Source organism: Lobosporangium transversale, assembly GCF_002105155.1.
Source record: "Lobosporangium transversale strain NRRL 3116 chromosome Unknown BCR41scaffold_109, whole genome shotgun sequence".
NCBI lineage: Eukaryota > Fungi > Mortierellomycota > Mortierellomycetes > Mortierellales > Mortierellaceae > Lobosporangium > Lobosporangium transversale.
This window is the reverse complement of record NW_019029087.1, coordinates 1-26271: the sequence shown is the minus strand read 5'-3', so window position 1 is coordinate 26271 and position 26271 is coordinate 1. Positions and strand designations below refer to the sequence as shown.

Here is a 26271-nt window from a genome sequence, read left to right as displayed (position 1 = left end):
AACAGCAGCCGTTTGCGACGCGTCCCCCCACAGGTACCTCAACAGCACTCATCGCTGGTTCAAGCTCCTCTACATTGCTTCCAACGAGCGCCAGAGCCATCGATCACCGTCCCCAGGCCCCAGCTCATCAAGCGCCACTTTCAAATGGAAAGCAGACCGGAAAGCTCACAGTGGCAGATGCTTGGGATGAGTTTCATGGGCCCCTTGCAGCATTTAAAGATTGAACCCCGAGTTGGCCAGTGAATACATCAGACCAAAGGGCCTACAATCGACGATATGAGTTAATTAGGCTGATCAACGAAGCAGCACGAAGGGAAGGTCGCAATCCTGAAGACATTGTTGCTGAGTGGTCACAGGCAAATGAGGGAAAAGAATTAACTCACTGTTGATATCCATGAAAGCTAGGGAGCAAGAGGATCCTGAAGATGACCAATAAATGACAATACACTTCCCAGGTAGGTACAATAGCATATATAGAAGCATGTACGATAGTAACATATATAATAATAGATATAGTAATAAAATACTAAATGCATTAATTGCTTTGCCAAAAAAATAAAATAAAAAGAAATTGGTATGTTTGTGAGTCGCGCGTTTGCGATCCGTTTGGCGTTTGGTAGCGTCTAAACGCACTTTCTCCTCATTTCCGTTGAGGGAAATAAATGGCGAATAGTATGAGTATGGATAAAGGGAATGTTAGTTTAGATTAACTTGACCAGATGTGGTCTGTAAAAAGTCAAATAATACCAGAATAGCAAGGTATCTGAAATACTAATGATTGAAAAGGAAGAATATACGCCGTTTTCACTACATTTTACGCATTCTGTGGTTTATATTGACTACATTACGCACTTTGACTTAAATATACGCCAAAATGGTTACACAAACAAGACACAGAGCAGTGACAGTCACATTTCAAGACACAGAGCACTCCCTGTCTTAATATTGATTCAGATTCGCTCTATATACTGTAATAGTTTATTAAGTCAAATTCCAGTGTATGCCATTAATAGGCAAAATGTTTCATAGGTTTCACGTACAGACACAGAGACACAGAGGTTAGAATTCAGGCACATGTCTTTTCATACATCTAACTGAAAAGTAGAAACTAAAAGTATCTTTAGTTACACGCGCGTAGCGCGCTCACAAAGCGGTCTGATTGATCAACACCTTGCTTCATACTCAATTCTTCATTCCCGCATTCCTTCCACTCTTCCACTCATTCCTCATCTGTACTCATTCCGTACTCAAAGGAAAATAACGCGCTTTGAGGGAAGCTAACAATTGATCAAGCTCACTAAGATAGCGATTGAACAATTGAATATGAGGAGAGTATATTCTTGAACTGGACTTGACAATATGAGCTAAAGTATAATAACCATGTTCGTTACATTTTCTTTTTTATTCTTTTCTTTTATACATTATACATCATCGCTATTTATTACGATAACCACTACTTGCAACACTTGATCGTACTCACAAATATCTACCCAATTCCCTCAACAAAAAATAAAAGTAACTATCAAGATGCCCCGCACTATCGCTTCTTCTTCTTCTGGCAACGCTGCCTCTTCATCAATAAACTCAGGTCCAAGCGGACCTTCTTCGATTTAGCGTGAAGCAAGGGAAAGAAGGAAGAAGTGGCTATGCACGAAAGGCTAAGGAAGCCAGAGATGAAAAAGAAAAAAGGAGAGAGATCGCGAGGGCAAAAGAAGGGCCTGTTCTGTAGGCGTCCACAACGTCTCCGAGGAACACACCCTCGCAAGCGGATCTACTCCCAAGGCACGATTATCGGTGCAACAACTGATAACTCTTCCAGCCACCTTCAGTCGCCTTTTTCGTCTGAAGAAACAGCAGAGCAGAGAAAAACCTGTGCTAACCATGTTCTCGAATCTCTCCTCGCCAACAAGAATCCCTCAAAGACATTGCTGCAGTACAAGACATACTTGAAAGCTTGGCAGGTAAGTTTATTATTTTGTTTATTTGTTTATTTTATTTTTTAGGACAGTCAAATTTTTTTTTTCATGCTTCGTAATACAAAATATGCAAATACAATATAAATGATAGGTGTTCTGCAGCACAAGAGAAAAAGCGGACTGCAGCGTTGACGCAAGAAAAATGTTAAAGTTTTTCGAGGAGGTTGTTTTCAAGCGCACAGTAAGAAATATATTGATTCAAACGCGGGATTCAGTGGCGTCGTTGGAAAGGCTTCATCACAAGCGGCCAGATCAGTGTTAGAGGGCAAGCTGACTCGCGAAAATAAGAGAAAACCAAAGGCTTGGAAAGCAGAGACAGAGGAAAGTATTTTTCAGGATGTTGTCCATGAGCTGGAGCAAAATTATAGCCAACGTAATTCACAGCCTTATGAGACTCCGGCATTTGAGGGGTTGAGGAAGCCTCCCAAGGTGACAAAGACGATGCAGGAAGCGAAGACGAGGAACAAAATCACTCGCAACCAGCTGAAGAAGAGGCCCTCATGTCTGCTGAACCACAAGCCCTCATGGTCTCCTCCATTGCGGAAAGAGCAAAAAGTAAATCTAGTGTAATCATGTAACCAAAATAACCTTGTTCAAAGCTGTGGCTCACTCTTAATTGACATTCTGACACTTCATTTTAATCCAAATATAGTTCTTTCGCATCCGCAAACTGATGAGACTGGCCGAAGATTCATCTATGCGCCTATCTCGATAGAAACAGTGGATTGTGCCAGGAAGGCATTAATTTATCTCTACAAGGAGCAAGCGTCATCAAAGGTGATTGGCCAAACCCTGCACCTCATCCGCGCAAGGATATCCCGCTGAAGGAGGCTATCGAGGAATACGAGGGGAAACTAGTGTACGACACCTCATTCCAGGGATCGACGCGCACTGATACCTGTTCTATTCGCGACCCCTATAATGAGAAGCAGTTCATTCGGATGGCCCTCCATACGTGGGGTATGAAGCCAATGCTGCGGCTAAAAGGGAAGCGAGTGTACCATGCGGAAGGTAGATTTCAATATATGCGTGAGCGCCTTTGCATCTTGGCACGACACCATATGCTGCTGCGAGATGAAGACATTCGCAATCTTAACCTATCTGATGTGTTCAGTATCATGTCCTCCCATCCGGCAAGTGGGTCCCAGCCAGCTCTCGGACTTACGTTTTGCATATCTCGTGGCAAAACAAATAAAAAGGGTGTTAAGCTTTATGCAACCGCCTTTCGTCATAAAGTTTTTACAGGTGTACTGTAGGAGCGTTTGGCTTCTACATGTTAGAACGATTTATGGTAAGAGATTTGTGCCATTCTTGTCTCTTCTTACTGCAATATAGGTTATGTACTTTCCTAGCTCGTTGTTAAATGTTGGGTCGCGTACCATTCCTATAATAGCTGGATAAGGAGGATGTCCCAAACTTCGCTGATCCTGACGATTGGTACAACATCAAGCTTTTGGTCGCGGCTAGTACGATCGAGAAGCGCAACGCAGGCCTTCGCAAGAATGCTGTTGCACCAAAGACTCAAATCGATGCCACAGCTTCTGTGATGCGAACCTGTGGCATTTATTCGACCAAGGTCACTCACGCCGGTCGACACGCAGGAACATCAGATGCGTACCGTCTGGGCTTAGGCTTGGAGCATATCCGTCACCTTGGGCGTTGGGTAATGGGACAGATGGAGAGTTTCTATGCTCCAAAGAACCCCACCACTGGCGCGTTTTATATGGCTCATTTCAACAAGGAACAGGAACCTTATATCCTTGAGCGTAATCTCGTTATCCCTGACTTGGAGCTGCAGAGGAAAATTTTCCCTTGGATCGAAGGGAACTTTAACAGCAGCGTTAGAGAGAATGAGGAATGGGTCAAGGATTGTAATGATGCTATGACAGATGTAAACCCGGATCTCATCACGGAGGACGACCTGCACTGGGGAGGCTGGCAGGAGCGTATGCGCCATTCGACAGCGGCTAGGGATCAAGATGAAGAAACTACGGGAAGCTCCGCCGCAACGGCCAATAAGCTCATGAACAGCGCAATGATTGATCGAAGAGCTTTCCTACTATTGCTGGTACAAATGAGGAGAGTTATCCTTCAAGACGCCGTGCTGTACCTGAAGCCTGACAGCAAAGGAAGGACTCTGAGCAATAAGCTTTTAGAATCACTTCCAGAAATCTTTGAGAGTCAGCTGTTCCTTGACTTTCAGAGAGAGCTCCTTCGTGCGATCGAAGTGCATCAGCAGAGCGCCAATGTTGTCAATCCATTAGTCCCAGTTGACAAACATGTGGTCTCCAACGCGCTAAACAGCCTTAGTCACCAGAATGCATCTCTTGAAGCAGCTATTGCTCGGCAAGGAGCACAAATGGCACAGCAAGAAGCACAACAAAGGGCGCAGTTGTCTGCCATGAGCTCAGAGCTCGCGACGCTAAAGCAGCAAATGGAGATAGTGATACATTTATTGCAGGATCCGTCAGCTCGCCAAGCTCCAGCGCATCCCTTGAATTCAGCCGGTCTTCTTGGGCCATATCCCCATACTATGCCAAGCTATCCTGCTCTGCGCAGAGTCCCTCAACAGCAGCCGTTTGCGACGCGTCCCCCACAGGTACCTCAACAGCACTCATCGCTGGTTCAAGCTCCTCTACATTGCTTCCAACGAGCGCCAGAGCCATCGCATCACTCGTCCCCAGGCCCCAGCTCATCAAGCGCCACTTTCAAATGGAAAGCAGACCGCGGAAAGCTCACAGTGGCAGATGCTTGGGATGAGTTTCATGGGCCCCTTGCAGCATTTAAAAGATTGAACCCGAGTTGGCCAGTGAATACATCAGACCAAAGGGCCTACAATCGACGATATGAGTTAATTAGGCTGATCAACGAAGCAGCACGAAGGGAAGGTCGCAATCCTGAAGACATTGTTGCTGAGTGGTCACAGGCAAATGAGGGAAAGACTATTAACTCACTGTTGATATCCATGAAAGCTAGGGAGCAAGAGGATCCTGAAGATGACCAATAAATGACAATACACTTCCCAGGTAGGTAACAATAGCATATATAGAAGCATGTACGATAGTAACATATATAATAATAGATATAGTAATAAAATACTAAATGCATTAATTGCTTTGCCAAAAAAATAAAATAAAAAGAAATTGGTATGTTTGTGAGTCGCGCGTTTGCGATCCGTTTGGCGTTTGGTAGCGTCTAAACGCACTTTCTCCTCATTTCCGTTGAGGGAAATAAATGGCGAATAGTATGGAGTATGGATAAAGGGAATGTTAGTTTAGATTAACTTGACCAGATGTGGTCTGTAAAAAGTCAAATAATACCAGAATAGCAAGGTATCTGAAATACTAATGATTGAAAAGGAAGGAATATACGCCGTTTTCACTACATTTTACGCATTCTGTGGTTTATATTGACTACATTATACGCACTTTGACTTAAATATACGCCAAAATGGTTACACAAACAAGACACAGAGCAGTGACAGTCACATTTCAAGACACAGAGCACTCCCTGTCTTAATATTGATTCAGATTCGCTCTATATACTGTATATTGTATATTTATTTTTTAAGGAGGAGGTAGTGGTAATCGGGTGAATAAATGAGATTGTGAAATGAGAGCAAGAAAAACAGTAGCATGCTTCACACGTAGGCTATTTTCCTGTGACCTGTAGGACCTAATTAACATCCTTTAACACTTTTGCCCCATTCCAAACTTCTCCTATTTTCTGTCTTCTGTCTATCTTTGTTTTAAACAGTTTGACATCACAATGCCATCACCTCCAACTGAATCGTATGAAAAGAAAGAAGGAGCGAATGAAGTGTCTTCAAGCACCAATGAGCCTAAAAGCCCCGAGCCAACCGAGCTAAAGATTTTTTGTATTGTTGATGGAGAAGCAACATCTTTTCTTGTAAAGATTCTTTCCAATAGTTCAGTAGATGAACTCAAGCAAGCTATCTATTCGCCTGCCAGGTTTGGTAATATCCCGCCAGAGAAACTGACCCTCTACAAGGTCTCCATCCCTGACGAAGGCGTGGCCATCTTTGAGTCAGACATCAAGTTAAAAATGGCTCTTACAGTCGCGTCAAAGAAGCTTGGGAACATATTTGAATCTGAACTTCCAGATGAAACTATCCATGTTTTTGTTAAGCTGCCACCGCAAGGTATGTATTTAGCTCTTGATGGACTGATATTTTCAAATTGATGAAGCTTATTTTCTTTCATGACGTCATTGATTTGACTTCTGAAAGATAACCCTTTATGTTTGGGATGTATCTTAATTAATCAACTAGTTCCTGCTCCATTACCTGTTGTTCAACCTAGATACCCAACACCCCGAGATTGCAGCTTTGCGTAAACAGCTGTCGGACCTCGAGGCATTGACGAAGAATACCTCCATATGTAAGTGTGGATAGATGTGGATAGAATGAATTAGCAATTTTTTTTATCGTTACAGCTTGGAAAGACGGAATTATAACCACTTTTTATGTCTTTTTTATTTTTATTTTTATTTTTTGCATTCTATTGCGTTGCAGCATTGAGAATCATCGACAAAAGAGGAGGAAAGAAGATTGTTTGCACCTTCGTGACGGATACCAAGACGGCAACTCTCGCTGAATTTCATCTTTTCCTTGAGAAGTACTTTGACCAGTTTGCTGAGGACAAGGACCTCAAGATATTCTTGCATCTGCCGGGTAGCTCAATACCGACAATGCTCATTAGCGATCCCCAACTTCGGTCTATTTTGGCGATTGCAAAGGAGAGTAGCTGGAAAAACCTTGTCATATCCCTGGACAATCCTGGAAAGAGTTTTTCGAAATTCACTTGGAAAGAAGTGATGGAAGAATACAACGTCGGTAAAGGCCCTGAGTTTCTCCCACTGTTTGATATTGAACCAAGGGCGATGACTGACGATGAGAAGCTGATGTTGGAGGAAATAATCAAAGAATGCAGCCGGAAAAACGGGGCCTACATTTTTGGTCCTAGCTCTAGCGAGTTCACAAGGAACTCGATCGTCGACTCTTTCATGGTTGGAGCCATGCAGTCCTACAAAGTGGATATGTATCTTGAGCAACAAGAACTGATAACCGGCCTACGGGGACATGGACCGGTGGATTTTGCTGTGTTGGATCGTATCCACCAGTCGCAAGTTCTTGGAGTCACGGAGGTGAAAAAGGACGATCATGTGAAAGGTATGGCTCAAAATATAGTACAGCTCGACGTCGCACTTCAACAAAAAAAACGAAAACGGACTGAGGCGGATGACGATGGACAAGAGAGGCCCGCCACACGCATCAAGTCATTCGGCATTGTAACCGACGCATTCAAATGGACTTTCGTAGAGTGCACGATGGAGGAAGACGACTCATTGACGTACAAAGCCAAGGAGGTTTTGAGAGATCTAAGACTCAAGAAGGAGGAGACGCTAAGAAAGGATGCAGAAACTCTCTTTTGTTATGTTCTTTCTCTGTACGATCGCATGAAAGATGAGATTGTAAACAGATTCAGCTATAATAGCCCTGTAGTCTCACGTTCATCTTCAGCATCAGCTTCAGCATCAGCTTCAGCGAACAAGAGGCGTGCCTCAGGAACTCAATCGTAGTACTCGATCATTATGAAAAATACACCAACGTATTTTGTTCAAATAAAACAGTTCTTCATGATAAAACCCACATAATCACATTGTTTGAATTAAGCTCTTCATAGTCTGGAGGGACATTACAAGTTCTGTTTTCGAGTCATTTATTATGGATAAAGACTGTTTAAAAATACCTATCAATATTTCCGATCATAGAGCGCTTGATAGCCTTGATAGTTTCGGGAAGAGTCGCATCGTTGTTGTCTCTCGTCGTATTGATGAGGCTCGGCGCATTGGACACATCATTGGAACAATGTTTAAAAAAATAAAAATAAAAAATGCTTTATGAAGCCAAATAGGCTTTATTACGTTATATTTACACTTCAGGGACGACTTTGAATTTCTTTATAAAAAGAATTTGAAAAGTTGCCCCCATGGCCCGTGCGTATACTCTGACCTTCACTGTCCTCTCGTGAGGCTTTTTGCTAAGTTTATTTCGGCTCCCCTATCGCATACAGGTACTTTTATCAAGGCCTATCTAACTATCCTCTTGTTGTTTTTTGCGTGGGTTTTAAACAGCCCCAAGAAGTCCAAAAAGGAACCTAGAAGACACAGAAGACGAAAAAGGTGAGTTCATCCCACTCATAGTTTTGATGATTCTTGAGGAAGTTTGTTTATTACATACTCACGTCAGTCTCGCTATTCTTATATGCTCAAAGAGCACCTTGCAAAGCGCTGTCGTTCCTGGAAGCGACATATTGCAGCCGATGGCGAACCCGTAGATTTACCCCTCCATATACTGGATTTGATCGAGAATAACAAGTACGCACCAGAACCCCGCACCAAGTTCCAATCGCTTTTGACGGTGAAGGGTGGAGATCGAATTACTTCAATGGATCTTGGTCAGAGCCCAAAATTCTTTGCGAAAGGCTACCAAGGTCGCGAGTTTTTTGTGACCGAACAGATGATGAAGCTATGGAATGAGCTCGAGAACAGTGAGTGGTCTGTCCAGAAGTGTTTATCGGGTCCAATGGGCGTCGGTAAATCATACATTTCATGGTTCCTTGTGGCCAAGGCATACGCACATGGTTGGCCAGTGCTTTATATTGCCGATGCTAGTAAGCTTAGCAATTGTGACACTAAAACTGCCGCATCAAAGCTGATCTGTCAAATCTTCTTATCCATCAACAAAGATATTTTGACAGCCTCAGAGCTCAAAGAAATGGTCGCAATTGAAACATCGAAGGATCCTTATGTGAATAGCGCCACCTGTATCTTTGCTGAACTACTCCAGTCAAGAAGTCAAAAGGCATTATTTGTCGTGGATGAGCATGGTGCACTATTTCCAGAAAGTAGTAAGTCTGCGCCCGAAAGGTTCCCATTTTTAGGGCCTCTACAGACTTTCAACTCCTGGAACAACTCAAATAATGCGAGAGTAGTGTTTAGCAGTACGGTAAGATTTGCAAAGCTCATTCTCAGAGACGCATCACATTATGTCGAGTATGTTGGTCCAATGTCGCCTGATATTTTCAATAAGCTACTGGATGTGATCATAGATAATCGCTACCCAACAGGCCGCCAACATTTGAATGAGCTACGAGGCGAGATTCAAAAAGCCACCGGATGTGTGCCACGGGAACTCAATATTTTTTTTGGCGAAGACATTGAAGGCATTGAGCTCACAGCTAATGGGATCAAGCAACGACTAAAGGATTATGAGGAGGATCGCAAAAACAATTCTTGGAGATCTTGAAGAACTGTTATAGTAAAATTGAACCGATATTCCAACCAACTACTCGTCAAGCTCTAGTCGATGTGTTTCTGCAAAGCAAGGATTATACAGGACCGCCACTTGATTGGCGATTCTACCATTTTGGAATAATGTATGAGTATCGGAACAAGGGCAGGAGTATGATTATGAAGCGCCCAATTACACCAGCATCTGAGGCGGCACTTTTGGGACTATACAGGCTATGTCCACTCCCCAACGACTACATATGTGCCGCAAGGCAGAATATCTTGCAACCTGCACAATTTTCCGATGTTTTCTTTCAGAAGCTTATCAAGCAAAACAACATAATCTTCAAGTCGACTAACCTCGCTGGGAAGGAGGAACAACTTTTAGAGCTGAGAGTCGATGGCTTTGAACATCTTCAAGATCCACCTAAAAGATTTGGCGATGAGGGCAAGAATATCTTGATACATGGAGGCGAACTACCTCGATTCGATTTTATACTTGGCTACACTTTTATTCAAGTTTCGATTTCTAATTTTCAAAAACACAACGAGGGCACTGCAGCAATTGATTTGGCATTTACAGATCGGAAATATTCTAATGGCAGAAACCAAATCGAGTATTTCCTAGACTACACATACGGCGGAACTCACAGAGCAGAAATGGAAATAACAGAGGTGACCAAAAAGACCCAAGCTAAGAATACTGGCGAAGGAAAATCAGTAATCGATAAAAGGGACTTCAAAGTAACGAGAGATGGTGTGCTGTGTCCGGACTTTATGATTTTGTATATTCGCGGGAAAAATGACTTTGATGACAAAGGCAACGAAGTACATAGACCCAATCACACTGGTAAAGTCCAGGAGTATCCCCAGATAAGACATGTTTGTTGGGACGAAGCTAAAAGGAGCTTATTTGGTGATTCACTTTAATTTCAAATAAAATATTTTTTGGGCAATTCCTTTTTAAAAAGACGTCATATTGCAGGCATATTTTGTATATTTGTGGAGTTACGGAGTTACCTGAATCCTTAAGATGGTTGCAAATAGCCGAAGGTCTTCAACACTCATAACTTGGAGAGCCCGACTGCATATTATATTTGCGATAATTATTTCTCTGCCCAGGTTCATGCACATACTTGAGGAAGCAATGTTCGAGTACATAGGAATCTCTCTCAATGATGCACTATGCAATAGGTTGAGACTCCACTCAGTAGAAATTGTATTCACATCAACCATCTTATTGCCACTGTCGATCTACTCAAGTCTCCACTCATTACCTTGTTTCGCCTTTATTTTAATGTTCTTCAAGACGAAGGGCCACACTCCTCGGTGGAATGTTTAGCCGGGGGCGACTTTGTATTTCTTATATAAAAAAGAATTTGAAAAGTCGCCCCCATGGTCCATGCGCGTCATAGAGATCCTCGCTCACTTATTAAGGCGACTGTTCGATGCTTGTTGGTTTTCCAAATCTGCTCTGATTTCACCATAGTTTAGCAGAATTGATTAGCATCCCCTGAATAGCTGCCATCCAAAGGGATTAACTTCGAATGGACAGGATTTACTGTGTTGTTCAAAACAATAAAACTTGACTGAAAGTCTGCTAATCCTCAAACTATGAGGCAAATAATGCCTCTGAACGCTTCAATAGGATTATGGCGAGCTTTTGGGGTGCAGAAAAGACAAGATTGTCTCTTTTGAGCAATGAAGGATATAGGATTTGTTCCTTGGAGGCAAACTTTTTTAAAACCACGCTTGTTGCTAGTAAAAACACAAATGGTTCCCGTTTTCCGCATACTTTCAGCGCTTCCACAATCCAAGGGCTGTGATGTAGCCATTAAATGTTACATGTTTGTCGAAGTGTTGACACATCCCTTGCAAAAGTTCAGATGTATGCTAAGAATGTTGTTTAAGGGACGTAGAGTGGTCAATAGCATGTGGCAGTATTCAGGTGTTTATACAGTATCAGATGGAGTCCGAACAGTCGCCATAATGTGGTTCATGCGCTATTTAATATACCGACACTCCTACATTTCCAACATCGCTCACATCCAAGGTACATATGGAGGAGCCGTATTTAAAAAAAAAAAAAAAAAAAAAAAAAAAACAAGCAACCAGAGCAAGGGTTCAAAGAGGCCATTTGTAAAGAAAAAAAATATATAACATAATAAAAAAAAAGTTGCCAGGTTACCTGTGCTCTTCGAGAAGCTCTCTTCCTATTTCCTATTTTCATTCCTCAAGTTTACACATTTTGTCTCTTGATTGAATACAGGTCAATATTGATTTGCTATCCTTTTGCCCGTGACATTTCTCTCTCTATCTCTTTTTTTTTTTTTTTTAAAAAAAAATTCGGCTTAAATTATTTTATTTACCCTAGTCTTTCACGAGAACTTTTTTATGATTGTCTGCAAGGATACTCAAATACACACATGAAAGAAGTTGCTAGATCAAGATGAAACACGCCTTCTCTCTCAACCACTCGGTCTTAAAAGTCTAGGGGAAAAGCATTAGCTAAAGCAACGACCTTCATGTGCCATCTTTCACATTTATTCAGTATGAGAATAAAAATAAAAGAGTCTTTATATGTTTTGATCTTTCATGAGTAATTGTCGTCATGAACGCATCGACTAAAGTACACTAACATGCATGTAATATGTGTATTGTATTGGATGCATGAGTTTTTTTTTTTTTTTTTTTTTTTTTTTATTTTTCCCTTAATGTGCAGCTGTCAAAACTATGTCAGAACTTTACAAAGACAGCATGTGCTATTTTGCTACTTCATCAATCAACAAGATTTTTATTGGATGACTGATTCTCTAGTGCCCTAGTTTTAGAGATCCCGTTACTGCTTGATTACTTGATTTTCCCCCCGTTTTGACGCCTTTTTTTTTTTTTTTTTTTTTTGTCCCATGATAAATCGTGTACATGTACAGTCATTGGCTTGTTTGCTTTGTCAAACAACTTTCTCGGATTGATTCGACCACCGCATAAACAATAGAGTCTGAGACCGATTTTTTTTTTTTTTAACCTCTAGGTTTTGGTGCACAGGTAAATATCCCTAATTGCATTTGGTGTAAAACAGCCTTGGGAGGGGGTTTGAAAGCCCCCTCCCGCCTTTGTGCCAAGTTTTATATGGTTATCAATGTGTTCAGCCCAATAGAAACAAAAGAACAATCTCTGTGTTCATGCAATGCAATGCGAATTACCATAATCCACTCTTTTTACACCGATGTGTTTGGTTTTTTTTCCCCACCATAAAATGGAATGTCTACGAATCATCAAGTATAAATTGATCAGCATAAAAAATGATAGAAAAGAAAGAAAGGAATATTATACATTGTTGTTAAATGAAGGATTGGTTTCTTTACAAAGTATTTAAATCTCTATAGCGGAATTGGGCACTGCACCGTTGGGTGCATATTGTAGATGTACGATCGATATCAATGATCATCTTGGATAGTCTCTCGAAGGCTTTCCCTCACCATCTTTGTCCCGGCAACTGGAGGTAGAGAGAGCTGAAGGGAAGGAAAGAAAAAGAATAGAGCGAGAGAAAAAGCTGCCGCTGGATTATCTAGACAGAATAGTAAGGTGATGGCGGATGTATGGAGGAGATTGGACTCTTTTGCAATTGATGCGAGCATAGCGCGACTTCCGCTTCGGGTAAGGCAAACTGTTACAGTAGCAGTCTAGGCCATAGCAGAAATGGTTAGAGAATAAAGCCCTGCCACTGTTTTTGAGATGAAGTTGTACTTACTGTACTTGTGCCAAAGTGATGGCATCATCAGCGAGCCATTTTTCTATGGTCTCATCAAAAATACTCATTTGTCGTCCAGCAGCGGGCATGATCTTCGGGTATACTTTCAGGATATTGATATCAATCAACCCCTCCCAGTTGTGCTTTTGGGAGCACGTGATAAGTTCCTTTTTGTACATGTACACAGTTAAGGGAGCACTCAGTAGTTTCGTGTAATTTGTGTAACAAAGAAAAAGCAAAAGCGCTGTTATTAATGGGTCTTGAAAAAAGTGAATTCGTGGGGGGCGTCGAGCTGTAAAATGAGGATTTTTCTTTTTAACTTCCAGCCATCCACTTGACATTTTAAAATGGACTCCACTTCACGCGAACAAAAGCAGCAGCAATCCTCTCAACACTCTGACCATTCTCCTTCTCCATCACCACGATCTGTTGTTGCATCACTCCGATAATCCGATAAAATCACTACCAAATTTATCTGATCAGAGTGTATCGCGTGGTGAAAAGTCATCTGAAAGAAAGTTTGATCAAAATGGGGTTTTCTGACTTTTTTTTTTTTTTTTATTTTTTTTTTTATATATTTTGAACCTCTGACAAACAGCTCATATGTGACATACATAAAGACTTCATTAACCAAGATAAAAGTCTACATTTTTGTTATTGAGGTCAATGAGAGTAACCACTGAGGTTTTTGAGCAGTACTTCCTAAGGGAAAACGGCAAGGAAAAGGATTGAAGACAGTGCTTCTCTTCATAACCATTTCAAACTTTCTTTCAGGTGGGTGTACAATAAATATAATGGATATTTAATAACTTGCTTCATTTACTTATGACCATTTGCATGAGCCGCCGTCGTTTCTCTACTCTTTGCTTTAATATTTCTCTGTGCTCGAAACCAACTTGCCCTGATGATCTTGAATGAGCTCAACTATGAAGTTGAATTGCCGAGGCGTCACTCTCATAGCACTCACAAAGTCCTTTTCGTGGAGCCCCGAAAGCGTTTCATCACGATAGACTGGCGACCGAAAGGGGGGGGGGATGTCGTCGTCTGTCGGGACATTTGGATCGACCCCCAGCATTTCTTTGGTGCACTCCTCTCTCCAGGAGTCAGCTCTCTCCGGCATATCTTTATCAAAATTTTCCTCAATCCAAGGAAAGACCAGACGCTGGAGCTCTAAGGGCGGGGTGACCAAATCACGCTCGATAAAGTAAGGCTCATTCGGTCCAAACTGAGCCATACAAAAAGCGCCCCTGGTTGGGTTTTTTGGAGCATAGAAGTTCTCCATTTGCCCCATGACCCACCTTCCCAAGTGGCGAATATCATCCAGGCTTAAGCCTCTTTCATAGGCTTCCGAGACTCCCCGCATGCCAGAGTGTGTGATGTTTGGCCGAGTGTACGTCGCAGGTACGCATTACAGCCGCCGTGCTGCTCATTTGAGTTCGGCCAGCAAGCGCTTCATTTCGGTTCTCTGACCGTTCTTGGCTTGTGCCGCCTCCTGTTAGCGCCTTGATGCTGTACCACTCGTCAGGGTCCGCGAAATTGGGGAGAGGCTCTTCGAACACCTATAATAGAAAAAAAAGAAAAAAAGAAAAGAAAAAAAGAAAAGAAAAAAAGAAAAGAAAAGAAAAGAAAAGAAAAGGAAGGATACATATCACTTTGCGTAATTGAATAAGAAAAAAATCATACGTTCGCGCCAAGACTAATGGCATCACTTACCTGGAGCCGTTCTAATAAACCCGCCTACGGTGCATCTTAAGAATAGCTTATGTCGATAAGCTGTCGCGTAGAGCTCGGCGCCTTTATGGTTTGTCTTTCCACGTGTAATGCAGAAGACAAGTCCCGGCGCCAGCTTTGGCCCTGGCGCCCTCCATTAGGCGCTCTTCATCGTTTATTTATATTAGTCTATTTAAGGTGTTTACTCGACCAGTTAAGGGTGTCGGGTGACGGGTCTGAATATTGAATGTGTTTGCCAGGTTCAAGTTCCGGATGTCCTCATCTCGCAGCAGCAAATGATGGTACGCAAGGAGGCCTCATATACTGAAATCGCGCAACACTGTCATATGGTCGCCTGCCGCTTACTCCGATCGTCGGAAGCATGCGCCATGTAAAGGCCGCTGGATTCAAGAGATCTTGCAATAAATGTATCAATACTTTCATTTGCTACTTTAGCGTCATGAGCTCTGAGCTCATGGCAAACAACTGCGCCCTTTATCGCGCCTCTTGTCGAGTAATAGCTGCTTCAAGAGATGCATTTTGGTGGCTGAGGCTGTTTAGGGCATCGGAGACAACATGTGTGTCAATTGGGGACCAGCTATTATAGGAGTGATCTGCAACCCAACATTTTAACAAGTTAGGAAAAGTAAATATTCTTATTCATATTTCAATTACTCAATCACTATCTTAATGGTCTTAACCACTTGTTAGCTACCCTCAAGCGAGCTTCTTTCCTTCCATCATTTTCCTTTGAGTAAGGATGAGGAATGAAGAAATGAGAAATGGAGGAATGAAGAATTGAGCATGAAGCAATGTGTTGATTTGATCAGATTGCTTTGTGAGCGGCGCGCTACGCACGCGCTGTTTTTTTTTTTTTTTTAGTCTGTGTCTGCACGTGAAACCTATGAAACATTTGCCCATTAATGGGCATGCATCGGAATTTGATTAAGTAAACTATTACAGTATCGAGGAAGTGAGACGGTATGCAAAAGTCTCCAGCCATGTTTTCAATAGGCCCTTGGATTGATTTAGCTAGCTAACATGGGGAGGGGGGGGGGGGGGGGGGGTTCAGAAAGGATCTATGTTTCTACAACTCAAGCACCCAACAGTATTTATAACTTCTTTGAGAGGTCGGTATGACTTCTGTAGTTGGTTCACCAGGGCCAGTATAAAGGGACTGTTAATGGATATGGATGTGAAAGTGTTAGGCTTGATAATGTCTAACTGAATAGCCTATATAGTATTGTCCAAGATCAATTGGCGAATACCTTCCATCTGTCTGATATTTCCCATGGTGGCGGCCTTAGCTGTTGACACTGGGATCAATCGAGGCAATGCTGATAAAATACTCGTAAAGTATTCGAATAGCAATTTGACGCTTCGCCTCCAATATCGAAATCAGACTGACAGGCGGGTACGTCTATCCATAAGCGATATTGATAATGGCCATATTTGAGAAGGCGCTTTTTATTGACTCATCACCGTAAGAATTGGCTTTTTCACATAGCAACCAAGGACACTTGAGGGGGTCCGTCCAGGTGACAGCTGTGGTAAAAAAAATAATAATAATTCGACTGTCAAATGACATCATGCATAAAATTTTAGAACAGGGCAAGCACACCGAGTGCATATAAATGAATTAAGCTTAATAAAAATATCACAAAGCGCGGAAAAAAAATAAATGTTGCGCATTTGCGATGCTGAAGCACCTTGAGGAGTATATGGTGTGAGAGCACATGTCCTTGAGCAAAACTTTTAACATGCACATGCACTTTTACCATCTTTGCTAAAAGCAGCAGCTCCAATTCATAGTGATCATTCCTACAGAAAACCTACTATCTTCATCTGAGACCCTCGGTGGGGAATTTAAGGAAATGATCTCGGGCATTACAGATTCTGGTGAGTTTTTATTTTAATTTTTTCATTGTTTTTGGCGGCAGGGATAGCGTACTTAGTATCAGAGATTAACGAACTGTCTCAAGCGGCGTCATCTAGCTGAGCTTGATAACAATTTAGACAGAGCCAGATTTAGTGATGCTAGTGATAGTGAAGACAACGAAAGTAAGTGCTACCAGGACTCAAACTTTGTATTAAACGTCAGAGACATCGGCGAGTAAGTAACTTCTAGACAAATAAGCTCAAATAGTTTACAAGATGAAATAAATATAAGGGATCGTTTATTATTATTCCAAAACCTCGTTGAATAAAAAAAGGCATATATAAACTGGATCTTGCATAGTGCATCATGGATGTAGTTCTGATTCTGGATGAGGTGTCATCTATCTTTGGTCAGATGACAAGTGTTACCGCCATGAGAGGTTTTCACAAGGCTAATAATGATATATTACGAGACTTCATTTATTTGTTTCTGTGGAGAAAATGAACCCTGAAATCAAAACAATCTCCTTTAAGCTTGAAGAACGAACTTCACTTTGTTCCAGCTCTCTTGAGAGCTACGAGAGTTCATTTGAAGTGGATCAGATTAGGCCCGATAAGAAGTTGGTCATCATTTTGTATCATAACCAAATCATCAATTTAATCAATGTTTTTTTACAACGCTAGAATGATAAAAGGCTCGATTGTCTTATATTAATATCTAGTTACTCTCATGAAACACAAGGAAAAAAGTACTATTGATTCATTGTTTGATAACACTTTTCCATATCGCCGTATTCCATATCGTCGTCCTCATCATCCTTCTCATCCGTATCACCCTCATCAGCTTCCATCGCGTCGCCTATAGCTATATTTCCATTTGCTGCCTCATGTGGACGTCTGACTGAAGCAGTAAATGTTTGAAGGTGCTTTGTTTCTTTCAGCTTGATAAGGCCTCTTGTGGAGAGATTTTCCACAGGGCTTGCGTTAGCGGTTTGCGGGTGAGATTTTGAAGGATTTTCTTTATCATAGAGGCTCAGATTATCGAACTCCTTGAGGGTTGCGAGGATTTCATTGATATCACCGCTTGGAGGTTTTACGGCATGTTTGGTGCCTGCGTAAGAAACATCAAACGCATTTCCCATCTGCTCTCCAACTTGTCCGAGAGAGTGGATGTTGACCGACAGCGACCCGTCTAGCACGTCCCAATTTGCAGCCCTTGCTCTTGCCTGGTGCATCTTTTTGATGAGCAGGTTATTATGCTCTTGATAAAGATCAGTAGGTATCCAGCGGTTTTCTTGGCCTGTAGTATTTACCAACCATGAGGACATGTCAGCTTTTACTGTCTGATCGGTCCAGGCGCATTTGAGACCGCGCTGTAATCGCAAAAGTTCATACGCATAGTTCTTTGTACCCCCAACCTGACAAAAAATAGTGACCCATACTAACATCTCATGTATGCGCCCAGTGTCTCCAGCCTTGATAGCAGATGATAGCTCTATATATATAAGCATATCCCTTATGAATAGAGCAGCGATCATAGATACGGTCCCATTGAGCTGCTCCAGTTCGCTTAGCTCCATAAGCTTGTCCAGAACAATGTCTATACGCTGCTCGAGTTTTTCTTGCAGAATATAGTCGAGCATGCCCTGTACGCCTGCTTCTAGGTCATCGCTGAAAAATATTTAGACAGTAGTTATCAGAAGCTAAGATAAGTGAGAATAAGATGTGGATCCACACACCACATCCATGGGGTATTTATTCATTTTCTGGTAGAGAGACTCGTACCAAGTAACTACATATCTATCTAGAAGCGACATGGGATTATTCAGGAACCATGTCGGTGTTTTGTCGCGTCTCTAGTGACGCGTTATTATTATTATACTTTTCTTAGCGTATTAATTTTAGGAATTCCCCTAGTATGTTCCTAGTGTGTTTTTAGTATTTTTCTTAATCTTATAGCTGGGCCGTTATTATCTTGTATATTGAAATATACAACAATCGCATCCTAGGTCAAGCCCCCACGCGCGGATTACCATGGCATCAAACGTATGTTGAAGAAGTTCATTTGTTGCGTAGAAATCAGGCCCATCAAGGGTGACACGATTCCTCCCTAGCATTGATGCATAGAAAGCTAGTGATCCTGGCACTCCTATGTCACCATAGTGGGTACGTAAAATCGTTGTAGCAAGCATCATCTGCAGATGAAAAAGCTCTATCACAGGAATCGCCCAATCAAATCTCTCGTAGGACGAAATGTCATCGCACCGTTGCTTCTGCAGTGAATGGATTCTGCTCACCGTAAGCTGATCACCGGAAATCAGGACCCTTTTCCCATTGAACCAATCAGAGCAAATTTAGGTGTACCTTTCATCACAGTCTCCAGAACATCCCTATTTGCATCAAACGGTTATAGATCCTCAACGCAAAGAAGCCGAGCAGGATTGGTATCTCGTTCTTCTTCTGCAGTCTCCTTTGAGATAATAACCGTTGCTGCGGTTCCACTCTCAAATAAGTCGCGGTTGTCGAGCCGTTGATCATGCTTACGACAGGCCATATTGATGTTGTCAAAGACAACGTGAAAGGATTCGGCCTTGACTTTACCTTGGACGCCTTTGAGAGTGTCTTCGGACAATGAACCCATAGCCTTGAGGATCGATTGATGAGAGATCGACATCCCCGCCTTCGATAATAGCGTGATGAGTTTCCGTGACGCGCCCTGATGGAACAGAATAGCCCAAGCATCATTTGAAAGTAATTACAGTTGCGATTGCGGAGAAACGCAAAGATGCTGACAACTACAGGCACGACTTTCGATGGGTCCCTCGAACATGTATCATTTGCATGCGTAATACCCGACAAGAATGCGCAAAGAACAGGAGCTTTGGCCTTGAAAATCCTGTCAATAGACTCGAGCTCAAACTTTTCAATCTTTTCCAGAGTGATATCGCTTGCCGGGAATCGCAAGGCTTTAATTGGGATGCCTGTTGCAGCTCGTCTTTGACATAGCTGAGGACAAAATTGGTGGCGGCACGAACTTCTCTCTTGGTGTTGGGAATCTGTCATCTGACCCCAGAGAGCGATAGTTTCAGCAGGTCCTTCACTGTCGTTATAGTAACGAACTCTCGTTTTGACAACATTATCTTCCGATGAGAAACACGCTTGCAAAAAGGTCTTGAGCGATAGTCTTTGTCTTTTCATTTCATCAAAGACTCGCCTCAATTGAGTATCAGACATTTTGTATATATATATTTATATTGTATATTTATTTTTTAAGGAGGTAGTGGTAATCGGGTGATTAAATGAGATTGTGAAATGAGAGCAAGAAAAACAGTAGCATGCTTCACACGTAGGCTATTTTCCCGTGACCTGTAGGACTTTGCTTGAACAAAAAAAAAAAAAAAAAGCTATCCCGTGTGGTGTAAATGACTTAGAAAAAAAAAGAGCCTTTCCTAGCGGTGTGTTTGACTTGGAGACCTCCAGCCAAGTTTGGTCCCAGAAGTATCTGTAAGCAAGCCACATTTGCCTTTCAGCACGTGCATGTGCACATGAAGTTCGTCCTCAGGCTAGTGACGAGCGTTAGTGCAATGCACATAAGCCACACAGGCTGGCGACGAGCCTTTTTTTTTTTTTTTTTTTTTCACCTAATTAACATCCTTTAACACTTTTGCCCCATTCCAAACTTCTCCTATTTTCTGTCTTCTGTCTATCTTTGTTTTAAACAGTTTGACATCACAATGCCATCACCTCCAACTGAATCGTATGAAAAGAAAGAAGGAGCGAATGAAGTGTCTTCAAGCACCAATGAGCCTAAAAGCCTCGAGCCAACCGAGCTAAAGATTTTTTGTATTGTTGATGGAGAAGCAACATCTTTTCTTGTAAAGATTCTTTCCAATAGTTCAGTAGATGAACTCAAGCAAGCTATCTATTCGCCTGCCAGGTTTGGTAATATCCCGCCAGAGAAACTGACCCTCTACAAGGTCTCCATCCCTGACGAAGGCAAGACCGTCGTCGAGTCAGAAATCGAGTCAAAAGAGGCTCTTACAGTCGCATCAAGGGAGCTTGGGGACATATTCAACTCTGAACTTCCAAAGGAAACTATCCATGTTCTTGTCAAGCCACCACAGAAAGGTATGTATTTGGCTCTTGATGGACTGATTGTTGATATTTTCAGCCGATGGAGCTTATTTTCTGTCTCACCATGGTTATGTAATACCCCCAAAGCCATCCTTCCTCCACCTTGGATTGTCACAAGTTATCCGCAGTTGCGCGCCACCAAAACATTTCCTGCACTAAAATTGGTGGCAATTACAACTGCGCAGCACAACAATCCACTTTTGTATAATTTCAACTGATCTCATCAATGCCTCTTTTTAACCTTTTATAAACCACACTACTCTTCTTTCCCACTCATACCTAAGATATCAGCTTTTTCTTTTATTGTGACTCTTTATTGTTATATTATTATTATTTGTCTTATTCCCGTGGCATGGTAGTAACATGATCATTGATGCAATTGTTGACATATTCATGTCCAGGTTCAGCACTTTAAATCATATTTCTGTTGCAGCTGCTTTGATCAGACATTGATATGTACTTCTCTTATATCTGACTAACGTGCTTATTTTCCATTCTTTCTCACTGTGATGACGCGCATGGCATGTGGCAAAATTAGCTTCTCAAGGTATGTACTTCGACTAAACTCTATTTATCCGGTGGGTAGACCTCTAATAAAAAGGGAACTCTACCCACCATCAGCATGGTCCATGCAACTGCTGCCTCTTCGTCCTCTTGCAGGCCTTCTTGCTGTTACAACTTTTATTTTTATTTGATTTATGCATTTGTCACCTTTTTCTGATTGTGCCTACTTCACGTACGCATTCATTCCTTGGGTCTTTTGATTGAGTTTGCACACCCGGAGCCTATTCCTAATGCCCTTTCTTTTCTTTTCTTTTCTTTTCTTTTTTTTTGTGGTTGTGGATTGAGTCAATTTCTCGTTTAATCTTTTGCTACATGCTGCAGCTTATTCTAACGCCTTTTCTTGAAACATTATGGATACTTAGGTCCAAGAGCTTTAGAACTAAATGATGAGGATGGTAAGAGATTTGTCGGGTTATATTACGGGTTATATAGCACATTAGTTTTTACGGCATATTAACATTGTCCGTCACATGTCATATCTAGAGAGACTCTGGCTTGAGAGAATCAAGAAGGGATTCTTCCAGGGAAAGGTCAAGCAATTCCTAGAATCATACGCCAATGGTGACCTTAAACTTCCACTGACTGGGGGAGTTGTGTCAGGTCTACCGAAAGTCCCTAGGAGAGGAACGCCAAGCGAGAAAAAAGAATGGCCAAGTCTTCTTCTCCTTAGCCCATCGACATCTCTCAATAACACTATATACCATCCATGTGAAGAGGCAATCAAAAAAATTTATGAAGATGATCCTCGTCAACTATCATTGTTTGGAGTTAGTGGTTGCGGGAAGACCAGGACTGTCATCGAGATTCTTTCCCAGAAATGGGGCATCTATTTGAACGCCAGCAGCACCGATAGAGGATCCAATGACTTGACATCGCTTGCTAAGTTTATGCAAGAGGCAAATTTGGCACGGTTATATAATAATCAAGATAAGGCAGAAAATGGCCTTAACACACAAGCAATCACGCACTGCCTACTCCTGTCAAGACTACTGATCTTCCAACACTGTCTGGGATTGAACAAAAACCTAACTTGTGAAAGCTTGATGCTCTTGCAGGTTTGCCCCTCAGCTTTCAGCAAGGAGGTACCCGATATTTTTGACAAGCTTTTCAATACTATAGCCGCAAGCTTCCACGAGGGAGGTGTTGGAAGAGGGAACGTACGCCGTGTCGTTCAAAAAGCTTTTGAACAAGTTCAAAGTCAACTGAATCCATCGACCAAAATTCTGATTGTAGTTGATGAGGCTCAGAATTTCAGCCGAGTATTTGAGAAACGATTCCAATCGAACCTACCCGATAGCAGACCGAGGCCATTACTATCGCCTGTAGTCCATGGCCTTGAAACAGTAACCACGGATTCGCAACATGTTTGTATCATTCCGTGTGGGACTGGCCTTAGTCTTAATGACCTTCAATGGTTGGAGGATTCTGGCGCAGAAGCCAAAGGTACCAAGGAACCGGATGGAGGTCAATCCTATCGTATCACCAATTTTTCTGGATGGAGTAGTATAGCACAAATCACCGAATACTTAGAGCGTCTTAAAGATCAAGTGACTACAGGTCGTGAAAAAATCGATGAAATGATACCGCCAGCTGCAGTCGATACGATGTACCGACTCCTCCGAGGCCGATTCCGACCCATTATCAGCGTGATCGAGGGAACTATATGGAAGCACAATGCGATCGAGGAGACTAAAAGGGAGCAAAATGAGCCAGGATCTCAAGAAGAGCCAATCTGGATGAAGGAGATAAAGGACGTGCAACAAAGGCTAACAACTTGCCCTGGTGATTTGAACCAGAGGAAAAGGGGGAACTTATGCTCTGACTTTCATCACGCTATGAAGACGCTTAATGTGGAGGAAGAACAGAAATCTGAGATGCTCTATCTCGTCAAATTAGCACTTGTTCGCATGGTGTTATTTGGAGCGCAAACTGTTATCCCTAAGGAACTTCCCCAACTTGTAGAATCGGCGCTTGGTAGGATGGAGTTTATCAAGTCAAAATCGTCAGAATATCGTACAGTGATCGACGAACCATTTGTGTTTCTTGCAGTCCACAATTACTTTCAAAAATCAGACCCTGGATTTCACAACATGATAGTTACCTATTGGACATTCACTAAAGACCCCAAAATACATGGAAAATTTTGGGAGTATCAAGTTCCTTTGAGCTTGATCAACATCTTCCACAACAAGACGCTTGCGAAAAAGATGTTTCCAAAAAATGCACCTCTGGATCTGGTTGATCACGAAGCCACCATAGTTGGATGGAAAAAATCCTGCATTGGAGCTAATTGCAGTGACTTGACTATGGAGCAATTCTTGGAGGCCCATTTCGACCATGATTCGAGGATTGATAAAAGAGAGATTCCTCCATTTTATTTCCCCACGGACGAAATCACTGGTCCAGACATTGTGTTTATTCTCAAGATCAACAAAAAGATGTACCTCGTATTTGTCCAGCTCAAATTCGTGAAGAAGCTTGATGGTATGAAAGCAGCACACGCCTTAGAGACAATTAGCCGCGACGCGATCAATGTACACCATTTGCCCAACTTTGACCGCTTTTGCCCTCCGAATGAAAGGTATCTTAGCTTGTTGTTAATGTATCCTGGAAAATTGTCAGATAAAAATAAGACCATGCATCCCCCAGATTCAAGGCAGGCTCTAATGGTGATAGATGAGGGCAACATTGCCGAATACTTTCATGAGAACGAGATTGAGCTATTGGATTCCATCAAGAGAAGTGGAGAGGCAATTGAGCATGGAAGAGAAAAGAAGATCAAATCCAACGAGCAAGAATCGTCCTTAACACTGCAAGATGGCGACTAATTGTTTTCAGAAAATAAAAAAAGCTTATTCATTCACATAAACGTTTGTAACAACCCAGTTTATTTTGTTGAACTCTCTTGGTGCAGAGATTGCACCTTCTTGGAAAACTGTGCGTGCTCTTCCAGCGTGTGAGTGCGCATCACAAATGATCCTCCTGCACTCTCACAAGCCTGGGAAAGGTCATCCTTACTCATCTTGAACACAGTCCTCCTCGTAAGCTCTGTTGGCCCCGTGGGATACCCAGATGCAGGGATCTAGCAGGCAGAGCTCGAATATCTCTGGTACATGATGAAAAAAAAAAAAAAAAAAAAAAAAAAAAAAGCAGGTTAAAAGTATGATTTGGAGCAGAAAGAAGCAGAATGAACCTCAATTTATAATCGCCATGGTCTGTCTCATTGCATTCCGGACAGTCAATGGACCGATCCAGATTTGACGATGTTAATAAAGTCTACTATGTGGATCCTGCGGACCATGACAAAAATAAGGAAATATTACAGAGCGTTTTTCGCTGATGCTCATAGGCGCACGTGCCTCTGGAAAAACAACACGGTTGTATCGACTTATCACCCAATTAACTGACTTTGGGTATCGCTGCCTCCCGTAAGCCAACTTCCGCGAAAATGGATAAAGTGGATGCAATGTATGCGCTATTGTACCGGTACTGACCTTATATTTTTCATTTAGACTATCATTTGAGGAAGTTAACGTTCGCAATAATGAGTCTGTTTTCTGGAGAACTTTTGGTGATGCTCTTCGTTTCAGCTATGAAGCGGTCAGTGTTATTACAACCCAACGAGAATTCCTCAATGCTTTCAGTCAAACTAAACTCAAGGACGAGAAGATTGTCATCTTGATTGATGAGTTTGATGAACTGTTCAAAGCAGGTGATGAAGTCAGAAATATTTTTTTGAAAACACTCCGAGCAATGGGTAGAAACAATGCCTACGCCATTCACAGTGTTATCGTATGTGGAACCTTTAGTCTTCAGCGCCTTCGCACAACAGATCAACACATATCCCGTTCAATGTCAACAATACTATCAGGAACCCGTATTTCACTCTTGATCAAACGCAGCAGCTCTTTAATGACTATGCGAAGGATGAGATGATTAAAATAAATGATGAGATTATTCGAGACGTACACTCGAAGTCAAATGGGTATGTTTTTTAAGCTTAGTTAACTCTCCACGAGTTGATGTGCCATTCTAATACAATGAATTGTGCTCAATGTAAATAGTCATCCAGGAATGATTTGTCTTTGTGGACGCTCCATTCATGAGGATCTTCGCTCGAAAGTCGACGGCTCGACGAAATGTCTCGATTACGATACATGGCAGGACTTCTCCACAGACAATCAGAATAAGAGGATGCTTTCGTACCATACTTTCAGAAGGATGGTCGATTCACTTTTGAATGAATCAGCTACAGATGCTGTTAATCTTCTCCGAACAGATTTTATTGGGTATCTCGGCGATATATCTATCACAGACATGGAACAACAGAGATTGGCAGACTTCCTAACTGCAGAAGGGGTGCTGATAAGACTTGATGGCAGTAACTACCGTATGGCCTCAGCATTCATTGACTCGTTTGTGAGGAGATATATTATCCCATTAAAATATCCTCACGCTCCTTCAGAGTCACCCCCAAAGAAAAGAGGAGGATCATTGGATATTCTAGAGATTATGAAGATTGCTCTTCGATTTTTCGATAAAGACTTGATTTTGCAGGCGGAAGATCGATCATACAAAAGTTCGGGAGAACAGTTAAGGTTATGGGCGACTACAACGCCAGTGTCCCTCGAGAAAGCGTCTATGACACGGAATTGATGAGAGTTCTCACCAACTGGCTAAACAAAACAAAAAAATATGAGATCATTGGCCAGTGGCACCTCCGTGAGCGTGAGGACCACAAATATAGTGACATTGTCATCAAGAAAGCAGGAAAACCTACGGTTGTTATCGAGCTTTTGGCTACAGGGAGTCAAACTTCTATTAAGGACCATATCAGCAAGACGCTAACTTACAAACGTTTACTCCCAGCAGAAGAAGCTTGGGTTGTTCATTTTACCTGTGAGGACGACTATTTTAAGCACCCATACTGGCAAACCGACGCGG

The 26271-nt window shown here is 42.1% G+C and overlaps 6 protein-coding genes across 6 annotated transcripts; 4 read left to right on the top strand and 2 right to left on the bottom strand.

The window, feature by feature from the left end:
- Nucleotides 1-8262: 8262 nt before the first annotated feature.
- BCR41DRAFT_376138 (hypothetical protein) lies at nucleotides 8263-10220 on the top strand (the record flags this gene model as incomplete). Its single annotated transcript, XM_022027024.1, has 2 exons — nucleotides 8263-8908; nucleotides 9358-10220. 2 exons carry the CDS (start codon nucleotides 8263-8265, stop codon nucleotides 10218-10220), a joined length of 1509 nt encoding a protein of 502 aa, XP_021875061.1.
- A 7638-nt stretch (nucleotides 10221-17858) lies between these two features.
- BCR41DRAFT_292415 (hypothetical protein) lies at nucleotides 17859-18017 on the bottom strand (the record flags this gene model as incomplete). The annotated part of the gene is made up of 1 exon (XM_022020368.1): nucleotides 17859-18017. A coding segment is annotated over one exon (159 nt), but the record flags the coding sequence as incomplete, so codon positions are not given.
- A 582-nt stretch (nucleotides 18018-18599) lies between these two features.
- Nucleotides 18600-18845, bottom strand: BCR41DRAFT_315785 (hypothetical protein; the record flags this gene model as incomplete). Its single annotated transcript, XM_022021222.1, has 1 exon — nucleotides 18600-18845. A coding segment is annotated over one exon (246 nt), but the record flags the coding sequence as incomplete, so codon positions are not given.
- Nucleotides 18846-20363: 1518 nt separating this feature from the next.
- BCR41DRAFT_427086 (hypothetical protein) lies at nucleotides 20364-24192 on the top strand (the record flags this gene model as incomplete). Its single annotated transcript, XM_022030834.1, has 3 exons — nucleotides 20364-20757; nucleotides 21690-21722; nucleotides 21811-24192. The coding sequence occupies 3 exons, from the start codon at nucleotides 20364-20366 to the stop codon at nucleotides 24153-24155; spliced, it is 2772 nt and encodes a 923-aa protein (XP_021875058.1). The 3' UTR covers nucleotides 24156-24192.
- Nucleotides 24193-24666: 474 nt separating this feature from the next.
- Nucleotides 24667-25263, top strand: BCR41DRAFT_376135 (hypothetical protein; the record flags this gene model as incomplete). The annotated part of the gene is made up of 2 exons (XM_022027023.1): nucleotides 24667-24755; nucleotides 24840-25263. The coding sequence occupies 2 exons, from the start codon at nucleotides 24667-24669 to the stop codon at nucleotides 25261-25263; spliced, it is 513 nt and encodes a 170-aa protein (XP_021875057.1).
- Nucleotides 25264-25401: 138 nt separating this feature from the next.
- Nucleotides 25402-26226, top strand: BCR41DRAFT_365995 (hypothetical protein; the record flags this gene model as incomplete). Its single annotated transcript, XM_022026196.1, has 2 exons — nucleotides 25402-25919; nucleotides 25949-26226. Coding segments are annotated over 2 exons (796 nt in total), but the record flags the coding sequence as incomplete, so codon positions are not given.
- Nucleotides 26227-26271: the final 45 nt, after the last annotated feature.